Here is a 10,211-nt window from a genome sequence, read left to right as displayed (position 1 = left end):
CCCTTGCGATTTCCCACACATGCGTGTGCAGGATTTATCCCACTGTCTCTGCTCGCCTGCAGCTGTGTGCCTTAAGAGCACGACACTGCACTTTCTTCCCTGTGTAGCCGCCAGTTTTCAGAAAAGTTGTTGGAACTGTGTGAACGTTGCCTCTCGGACTGAGCAGAAATTCGAGTTCAAAAGTTTCGGAAAAAGTGCAGTCTTAATCTCTAATTAAAATGCAGGAATTCCCCCCCCCCCCCCCCCCCCCCCCAATACTGCTTATGAGATCAAGTGATACAAACGTCTGTATTAGCATAAAATAACACCATGGTAAAAAAATGAACGTTTATACACCTGTAACTAGGATCCAAAGCACTCTCAATAACGTTTTCAGGCGTTAGTGCTGTGCGACATCTCCGCGTGCTGTTAATTGACATCAAAGTCAGCAAACGCAGAGCTCGGCGTTCCTTATACCCAGCCCTACTCTCTACACGTTTTTTTTACATCGGAAAATCCTTCGCTGCTCAGAATTCCACTAATCCCTCTTCTTCCCCTACGTGTGTAATGATGTGCCGGTGTCTCCGGGTGATTTTCGGAGCGGACAGGGTAGGCGCGCTCAGGATGAGACTTAATAGGCACAACCTTATGCAGCCTTCCAAGCTGCTGTGCTGGGCAGCGCTGCTTCCCGAGCCGCCCTCCCGCAGTACAGTTACTGATTCCGTATGGCGAAAAGATGCCCAGCCTAATGAAAACACATCCCGGCAGCCCGTGGTTGCCATTTGTTCGTGCGTCCCGGGGAACGATCCTGCGGGCAGCGTTCCCCGCTCAGCCTCCATCCCCGCCGCGGTACTGAGCGCGGGCGGGAGGTGGCGTCCCGCAGGCATTAAGGACGGCGTTTAAGGCTGAAACGGGCAATCTTGCCTCAAAAAGACGCCTGGCAGCCCCACCACCGCAGATCTCGTTCTCAGCCTCCTGCAGGAAAGGCTGGGCCTGGTGGTAGAGCGGTTCCTGCCCTGCCCGGGACACAGCCAGTCCCGGGAAATAGCCAGTGCTCGGGACACGGCCGATCCCGGGACACATCCGATCCCGGGACACAGCCCGTGCTCGGAGCACAGCCAGTCCCGGGAAATAGCCAGTGCTCGGGACACAGCCGATCCCGGGACACAGCCGATCCGGGACACAGCCGATCCCGGGACACAGCCGATCCGGGACACAGCCGATCCCGGGACACAGCCGATCCCGGGACACAGCCGATCCCGGGACACAGCCGATCCGGGACACAGCCGATCCCGGGACACAGCCGATCCGGGACACAGCCGATCCCGGGACACAGCCCGTGCTCGGGACACAGCCGATCCCGGGACACGGCCCGTGCTCGGGACACAGCCGGTCCCGGACACAGCCGATCCCGGGACACAGCCCGTACTCGGGACACAGCCGATCCCGGGACACAGCCGATCCGGGACACAGCCCGTACTCGGGACACAGCCGATCCCGGGACACAGCCCGTGCTCGGGACACAGCCCTGCTGAGCGGAAGCAGTTCCTGATGCTTTTACCTCAGGCACTCGCCGGACACCCCGGCGCTCGCACGACGGTCAGGCACAACGGCGGACGTCCAAACGCGGGGTCCTGACGCAGGGCAGGGCCTCGGCTGCGCGGGCGAATGAGCTAAGAGCGCGCTGCGCACGCGCACGCCCCTCTCTTCCGGCGCTGACCATGGCGGACAAGGAGTGAGTCCCGTTCCGCCTCTGCCATCCGCCGCCATCCGCGGCCGCCGCGCCCCCCGACCCCTGCCTACACCACCCCCGGGGCCGCCGAGCCTCCGCCGGGGCTGCGAGCGGTGGGAGGGGAGGGACCGGCGCGGCGGAGATAGAGCTGCCACCGGCCCGGCCCTTCCGCAGGCGGCGGCTGCGGCCGCCGGCCTTTGGCGGGGTGGGGAGGGAGAGCGGCACCCGAGCGCCGTCGCCGCCGGGAATGTGGGGACGGGGCGGCGAGTTCCTCCGGGCTGGGCGGGCGGGCAGTGCTGTGCTGGGGGCTGGAACAGAAAGTGATTGTCCGCCGGGCTGCTGTAGGCGGTCGTCAGGGTGATTTTGGCTCTATAAATGCTCTTCTGACAAGTTTTGTCGCGTCTAAGAGTTTAAAATATCGGTGACAAGAGGGAACGGGACAAAAAACGATGTGCAGGGAGTTATGTCTGAAGTTGAGGAGGAACTTCTTTACCATACGAGTGACCACGCACTGGAACGGGTTTCCCAGAGAGGTTACGGATGAACACTGGGGGTGTTCAAAACCATCCAGCTGCAATCCTGTGCTCTGGGATGACCCTACTTGCGCAGGAAGGTTGGACTAGATGGCCCGCCGTGGTCCCTTCCAACATCACCCATTCTGTGATGATCTGAGCAAGTTGAAAGTCCTGTGAAATAAATTTCACAGTATTTCCAAGTAAGCTTTTCCTGTTTGAGCACCTGTTGAAATGTGCATTGATCAGGAGAAGTTACCATGAAACCAATTTGTTCTATTACCAATTGTAGCAAAGTAGGACAAGTATTCGTAGTTGTGGTTGTGTGCAGCTCTGGTTGGTCTGTAAGGGTTTCTTGTCTGGTACAAAATGTGAATGGTGCAGGTTATGCACCAGAAAATCACCCAGTTAAGTCCCAGGGAACTGTCCTGGGATGCTCTCCCAGGCCAGGGAAGGAACAGTGAGGATGACAAAGATGAAGTAAAGTGGCTTAAGGTAGTGAGGTCTGCACACATGTTGTGTTTGAGACTTTTAATGTTTGTCATATGTAATGTCATTGAGTTTCTTTCTACCAGCTAAAAGGTTTTATTTCTGTTTTCATTTAGAGTAAAGAAGGTGCCCTCTGTGCCTGAGAGCCTGCTGAAGAAGCGGCAGGCCTATGCGGTCATGAAAGCCAAACGGCAGAAGAAGATTTTGGCTATAAAAAAGGTGAATATTCTCTGATCCCTTGACTCAGGCTGCTTATTTACTGCAGCAGCAGCTGCTGCTGCTACTGATGTGATGCAGTACAGAAGTTCACAGTATGTTGATGTTTTATTGATGTGTTGGACTAAAACATGCTTTTAGTGGCTTATAACAAAGTTCTGGGCTGAGTTAAAGTGTACAGCTGTCTGTAATAATATTGAAGTTAGTCTTGTACGAAGCAAGAGGTTATAGCCTTTGTGAGGGGGAGCTTGATGTGTGATTGGAGAATCCTAGAATCCTAGAAGGAGGTTGGAAGGGACATCAAAGATCTACCTCCAACCCCTGTGCCATGGACTGGGACACCTTCCACTAGACCAGGTAGCTCAAAGATCCAATTCAGTCTGGCTTTGAACGTGGGTAGTGTTGGCCCACAGCCTCCTGGGGCACCCCGTTCCAGTGTCTCACCATCCTCACAGTAAAGAATTTATTTCTTATAGCTAACCTAAACTTTCCATCTTTCAATTTGTACCTGTTACTCATTATCACCACAGTGCTGAAGAAGAGTCGGGAATGATAACATTGGTTGCTGTGTCCAGATTCTCTGAAGCATCACTGAGGGTTGTTCTGAGCTGTGTGATACTGCTCTGTGTTACTTGGGGGAAGTTCTAGAATGTGGCATGATACTTGAAGGTGATGTTCACGTGTTGAAAGGCATTTTCTAATTTAAGCAATTTCCAATTCATCACAGTACCGCAAGGCACAAAGGAAGCTCATCTATGCAAGAGCCCAGGCTTACCACAAGGAGTACAGGCACATGTACAGGCAGGAGATCCGTATGGCCAGGATGGCCCGGAAAGCTGGCAATTACTACGTCCCAGCTGAGCCAAAACTGGCATTTGTGATCAGAATAAGAGGGTAAGGTAACATACAGGTATAAGTAGTTTTATGTTCAAAAGTACTGAAGTTGGCTTTCCTGTTACCTCTGTTTTGAGGGCTTTAACAAGATAAAAGTGGCTTGAGAAGTTATTGGTAGATATTGTACGTGCCCTTGAGGTATGTTTAATTAAGGGCTAAATCATTTTGCTGCCTGCTATCTTTAGGAATCCCTGATTTTCAAGAAGACAAGGCTGAAAATACATGGAGACAGTTATTCTTTCTCACCTTTAACTTGATAAAATTACACATCCCTATTCCCAAACGTTATGCTGAGCTGTTCTTCAAGTGTTTGATTTGTTCTACTTTGGTAAAGTGTTACAGTAAACTAAAAAAAAAGTGTGATTGGAAGAATGATGTTCAGGACAATGCAAGGCTAGTTCTAAATTGTTTCAGTATAATACTTAATTCAGTTATTTTTCTGTAAATAAATGTTTTAACTTTATGCTGAAATATATAGTAATAGTAAGTTAATTTACTAAGTTTGCTTTGTGTAATTCATGAAATGTGTTTTCATATGATAACAGTGCTGCTGTGATTTGGGGTCTTTTTTTAACCTAGTGTTTCTGAGATGTTGATAATTCTCTTTTCCAGTACCAATGGTGTCAGCCCGAAGGTTCGCAAGGTTCTGCAGCTTCTTCGCCTTCGGCAGATTTTTAACGGCACCTTTGTAAAACTCAACAAAGCCTCTATCAACATGTTGCGGATTGTTGAGCCCTACATTGCCTGGGGGTGAGTGAAAGGCCCAGTTGTACCTAATCAGGTGCAAGTGTTGAGTGGGTTTTGCATTTTGCTATGGTAGACTTGCAGGGGTTTTTCATCTTCTGTGTGCTTTCCCATCATTGAATTGAAAACATGGTTGAGGCAGTGCTTTAAAGGTAATGTCTGCTAGATATGATTGCCCTCTCATACTGGTGTTCTTGGGAACTTGGCGTGAGATTTGCTTCTCTGCTGCATTTGTGTTTACATGTGGGACATGCTGAAATGATCTTTAGTTATTTGGTGTTGCAGTCCAAATCAGGGATGTTAACATTATCCTAAAATGTGGTTTGCAAAGACTTAAAGTTCTCTTTTTGAATGTGACTGTTTCAGTTACCCCAACCTAAAGTCTGTGCATGAGCTGATCTACAAGCGGGGTTATGGCAAGATCAACAAGCAGCGCATTGCTCTGACTGACAACCGCCTGATCCAGAAATGCCTTGGTAAATTCTGTTGAACAAAACGGGAAGCCGGCTGCTTTCCTCAGGGTGACCAGTGCTGAGCTGAGCAACTGTCCTTAAGTGTCACTGGAGTACACTGGTGTTTAGTTATGATCTCTACTTCTGTCTTAATTGTTTAATACAAAGCACGCTGGAAGTAACTTCCATCATAAAGTATTGAAAACAGGTGTAAAGAATCAAATTTTAGCCTTTGTAATGTTAAATGTAACCTCCTTTACCTTTATGGGGTCAGTAGATCTTTGAGTAACTAAAAGGTACTGTAGCATGAAAGAGTCATCATAGCTTTGAACTTTAAGACTTTTATATTAGACATTTTGTCTTTGACTTTTATGATCCTGTAAACAGTCTTTCTAACTTGTTAAAAGAACTTAGTAGTGATCAGTGTATTCAGTAGAAGCAAAGTGTGCTGAAAAGTTGGGATATGGGCTGCTCTGGGAGGGTCCCTGCTCTTGCAGTCATGCCAGAATGAGTGAAAGCGACCACTCAAGTCTCTCCCTTTTTTTGGCACTCGATTTGCATTTTGCTTCAGATTAGGTTGTGTTGTGTGTGTTTCTTTTCCTGTGCAGTGGATTAACATCCTAAAGGTACATGTATTCTGTTGTAATCTGTTTTTTAGCACTGTGTTTTACAAGAGTTAACTTGTAACATGTTGCTGAAGACTCTGGAAAGGCATTAAGGAAACATGCTGTAGCATTATCCAGCAGCCTAACTTAATAGCTAGTGAGTTTCTCTGGGTTACAGATTGCAGTGGTTTAGGTGTATTTATCATTTCTCCGAAGAGCAGTCTGTTTTCCTGATATTCAGTAAGTACAGGTTGTTTTTTGTTGTTCCTCACTGCTGGCAGCAAATATTTAACAGTTGAAACTGATGCCTCTTGCCAAATGTGCCATCTAAATGTTGACTTGGCTGTAACTAATCCATTTTAATTGGAAAAGTCAGTCATTCAGTCTCATGACAAAGTGAGTGGTTTCTGACTTCCTGAAGTTTATCAAAATAAGTGGGATGACAGTAACAATGTGATAATTTTTAGTTTGTTATTGACCAGTGCCTCTGAAGGCTTTCTGAATACTGTCTGCATTTTAGGAAAGCTTGGCATCATCTGCATGGAAGATGTGATCCATGAAATTTACACTGTTGGCAAGAACTTCAAAGTTGTGAACAACTTCCTTTGGCCCTTCAAGCTATCCTCTCCTCGGGGTGGAATGAAGAAGAAAACGATCCACTTTGTGGAAGGTGGGGATGCTGGTAACAGAGAAGACCAGATCAACAGACTCATAAGGAGAATGAACTAATGGTGAGATACTGCCCAGGGCAATCAACTGTTCAGCTCTGCAGGCTGCTGTCATTATTTGTCAGACATTCAAGTTTAATAGATGCTCACTCATTCTTGGGTGGTACCTACAGTGTAAAGCTACTTGAACAATACAGTGTTCTGGTTTTGTTTTGGAAGTCTTACTAAAGCTTAAACATTTGGGAAGTTAAATTGTCGGTGTAGGTGATCTATTTAGGAAATACAAACATTGCCAATAACTTGTTTTAAAGCTTTATTTTGGTTTTATGTTGAGAAGCCTTGAGATCTCAGCTTAAACTTTCAAGCCTCATTACATCCTCTTAATATGATCAAAGTCTTGTAATTGCAAGTACTGTGGTTTTTTTCATGTTTTTGAGAAATGCCTGATTAGAACTGGTCTAAATTTTCAGCTTGATCAAGCTTCAGAATGATTCATTTAAAGCTTTCATGTATAGTGACCAAGTTGGTAATTCTGAAAGACTGATTTGCCCACTTGAGTAGTATGTCCTTTAGAAATGTGGTTTATTAACACTTAAAATGATTTAACAGTGACAGCTGAGTCCTAAAGGTAGGACCTACTCCACTGTCTTATCAGTTGTTGTCACTCTGCTGTTCTGCTGTAGTGAGAATTCTGCCATTCAAAGCCAGCACTTTTTTCAAAGTTCTTCTACTTTGCTTTGCTTTTTAGACACTAAAGTACCTTCAGTGTTGCCCATATTTTAGTTTCAGTCAAATATCTTTTTGGTTTGATAGGTATGCTGGAATATAAGAAAACTTGATTGTGTTAGGGTTTTTGGAAACAATATCAAAGACCAATTTTCCCTAAACTCATTTCTCCAAAGTCAAAATGGTTTTTTTTGGTTGGCTTGTTGGGATTTGTGTGGGGTGGTTTTTGTTGTTTAGTTGTTTTTTGTAGGTTTGTTTTTTCTTTTAGATCAGATATGCAGTTTACTTACAGATTCCTAGCTTCAGAAGATTGGTTCGTAAAAAATGGATAGGCTTGTGACTTTACAGTTCAAAACAGGTGCAGTTGCATTTGGATGAGTTCTCAGAAATTAAAAGTTTCTGAAGGGAAAGAAATTTTATGATGTTTTGTTTTCTTTTTTTCTCAAGTCTTTTAAAAATAATCTTACAGCCAGGGCACAGCAAATTGAGCTCATTGGGGTCTGCTTTCTGTCCAAGGAGCTAAAGAAGATCTAGGAGATACTTTCCATGTGATTGACAGCATTAATTCATGAAGCTTTTTTTGTAGGCTGATAATTTCCTCATTCAGGCTCCTTGCGTATTGTGTTATCTCCCATCTGTGAAGTCAGCAGAGTTTTAAACCACTGGTTACATGGCATGTGGAAATAACAACTTCAGGAAAATAGTTCCTTACTGGGGACAGTGTTCTTGAAAAGCCTTTTAGCTCAGCTATGGAAAGATGTTGGTAACTCTGAGAAGCAGAGCTGCTGTAATGTTTTCTGCCTGGCGTGATGTTAGGTTACTCCCACTACTATTCTTGTAGAAATTTTGCTGCTGGTCGCAGAAACTTGGAAGTTCAGAATTGGCAGATGTGTCCTTGAAGTTAGTGCACAGCCAAGGCTGAGGAGGACTGTATGCTCCTGTCTGATTTGTGAGCATGATGTTGTTTTTGAAGGAAACACTGCAGCTTTTCTGTCAGTGTAGATTTATTTCTTTTCCATCTTCCCTACTAAACATCCGATGTATACTTGGTAGTGTTGTTTTCAGGAGCTTTCCTACAGATGGGAAGCTTCTAGTTCACTGTTGTGGTTGTTGTAAATGCCTGCAAGGGTTGGTATGTTGGCACAGAAACAAGGGCTATCCATTCATCTGGTTGCACATGTTTTTCACTGGACTTGTAGCTCAGCATCCCATGTAAGTGGCATACATTACAGCTTTACTTTATCTTTTAATTTCGGAAGTGACCTTGCAGTTTCTTATTTTATGCTTATAAGCAGTTATGCTTCTCCTGCAAACTAAATCTAAGATACCTGATTCTTCTTGTCTCTTCAACTATCTTTTCCTGCTGTTGTGAATAGAGTGCATGTTTAAAATTCAAGTAGCCTACATGTAGAAAATAGAAGAATGCTGTAGTTTGTACCAAGGCCATGGACAAACTGGAGTAGTAGGTTCAGGTGACATACTGGCAGTACTCTCCAGGTAATGTCATTATGAAGAAGAGTATTTCTCTTTCCTATAAGTAGGTAATTTCCTGCTATTTGTCTTTATTTCTTAATCTATTTGTGACTTATTTCTTAAATTATAGTCTCAAGTGAATGAAAAAAACACTTCCAGTACTGATTCCTTTGTAAAGACTGGGAAGAAAGAGCATAGTACTTGAAAGCAAATGTTGTCAATCAGTATTGACAGTATCCTGAATTTCACCAATTTTTCAAGCAAACTTTACAGAAACTGCACCCAAGTTGGCTTTTTTGCTTTCACTTTTGTATGTAAACAGTCTCTGAAATTTGCCGAAGACGAGAGTGCAGCAAAAGTTAGAATGTATATAATGTCTTGGCATGTCTTGAAATATCAAATATAGGTATCATTGGTTCAAGGTAGAAATGTTTATCCTGTTAAGTCTGGTACTTAAAATCTTTGTTTTCAGTAAAGAGCTGTTAATGTAAAAGTTAGAGTGTGTGAGACTACCACAGTCTTAAATCCAGTGAAATAAAGTGAGTGTTTTCAGCCAAAATTACAAATTGTAAAAATGTATTATTTTTTTGTGTAGCCAGAGTTGTTTCAGATCTACATGTGCATAATGATACCTTTTTCTTTTTTGCTTTGCAGGTAAAGATGCCCAGCTGCAATACTTCAAAGTCTGGTCTGTTAATAAAACAATCTTGCACAAAACAGTCTGTTGTCCCGATTGGTCTCTTTATTATGATCCTCTTCTGAAATGGCGGTGTTTGTCAGGTTTAGTTTGGGGACGTGTTTCAAAGAGCCATAGTTTGAAATAGCAGTATGTAGATAACTGCTTAACCTTCATTTGGAGGAAGGAAATACGGAAGGATTTTTGCAGGTAGCAGATGAGGTTTTGAGTTGCAACAATAAATGACAAACTGAGCTGTGTGCTGTTGAGTGGGCAGGGTTCCTGCTTAGTTGTAGTGCACCAGGAAGTTGTGTGAAAAATCTTCTAATGTAAAAACGCAAGTGTAAATCTGTTCTTAACATCTTCAGATTAGAGAATCATAAAATGGCCTAAGTTGTAAGGGATCCTAAAGATAAAATCTAGTTTCAATGCCCCTGCCATGAACACCTTTCACTAAACCAGGTTGTTCAGAGCTCCATCCAGTCTGGCCTTGAGCACTTCTAGGAATGGGGCATCTGTAGCTTCTCTGGGCAATCTGTTCCAGTGCCTCACCATCCTCACAGTAAAGAATTTCTTCCTAAAATCTAATAAAATTGACTTTGAATTAAGTCGTGGGGTGACTATGATACTGGTATCCCCAATCGTCTGGTTTATGTTATATATTAAGTTTTGCACCTTTAAGACTGGCTTTGAGAGCAAGAGAGGGGGAAGAAGAAGCTCGAAGTTTGTGTTAAAGAAAAACACTTTAAAGAAAAGGACTTTATTTCCTAGACTTGCCATCCCATCGAACAGCAAGAGGTTTTATTATTTAATATTCAATTTCTGTTAAACAGCTTTTTCCACTTCTCTCCAAGGATTTTTTTTTTCCCTTTCCGGGCCAGTTAGTGGGGAGGGGTAATTTCCCTGGGGAAACCCCCATTTGAAGTTTTCCTCCCTAATTTGCCCTAAACTAGGACAAATTTGAAGCCATTGCCCCTTGTCCTGTCCCTACATTCCCTGGTAAAAAAGTCCCTCTTGATCTTTATTGTAGGCTCCCTTTAGGTAG

General features: G+C 44.2%; 1 protein-coding gene across 1 annotated transcript; it reads left to right on the top strand.

Moving 5' to 3' along the window:
- Positions 1-1,574: 1,574 nt before the first annotated feature.
- On the top strand, positions 1,575-9,212 carry RPL7 (ribosomal protein L7). The gene is made up of 7 exons (XM_058830501.1): positions 1,575-1,714; positions 2,829-2,931; positions 3,656-3,822; positions 4,435-4,572; positions 4,933-5,042; positions 6,144-6,354; positions 9,145-9,212. The coding sequence occupies exons 1-6, from the start codon at positions 1,701-1,703 to the stop codon at positions 6,350-6,352; spliced, it is 741 nt and encodes a 246-aa protein (XP_058686484.1). The 5' UTR covers positions 1,575-1,700; the 3' UTR covers positions 6,353-6,354; positions 9,145-9,212.
- The last annotated feature ends 999 nt before the right edge of the window (positions 9,213-10,211 follow it).

The sequence above is a fragment of the Poecile atricapillus genome, chromosome 2, assembly GCF_030490865.1.
Source record: "Poecile atricapillus isolate bPoeAtr1 chromosome 2, bPoeAtr1.hap1, whole genome shotgun sequence".
NCBI lineage: Eukaryota > Metazoa > Chordata > Aves > Passeriformes > Paridae > Poecile > Poecile atricapillus.
The sequence above is the reverse complement of the archived record's forward strand: the minus strand, read 5'-3'. Positions and strand labels throughout refer to the sequence as shown.

What these genes read in the sequence shown, in the direction of transcription:
- RPL7 (XM_058830501.1), top strand. An exon ending in GAGCCCTACATTGCCTGGGG is followed by an intron (nt 4,573 to 4,932) that starts GTGAGTGAAAGG and finishes TGACTGTTTCAG; the next exon opens with TTACCCCAACCTAAAGTCTG. An exon ending in CCTGATCCAGAAATGCCTTG is followed by an intron (nt 5,043 to 6,143) that starts GTAAATTCTGTT and finishes TCTGCATTTTAG; the next exon opens with GAAAGCTTGGCATCATCTGC.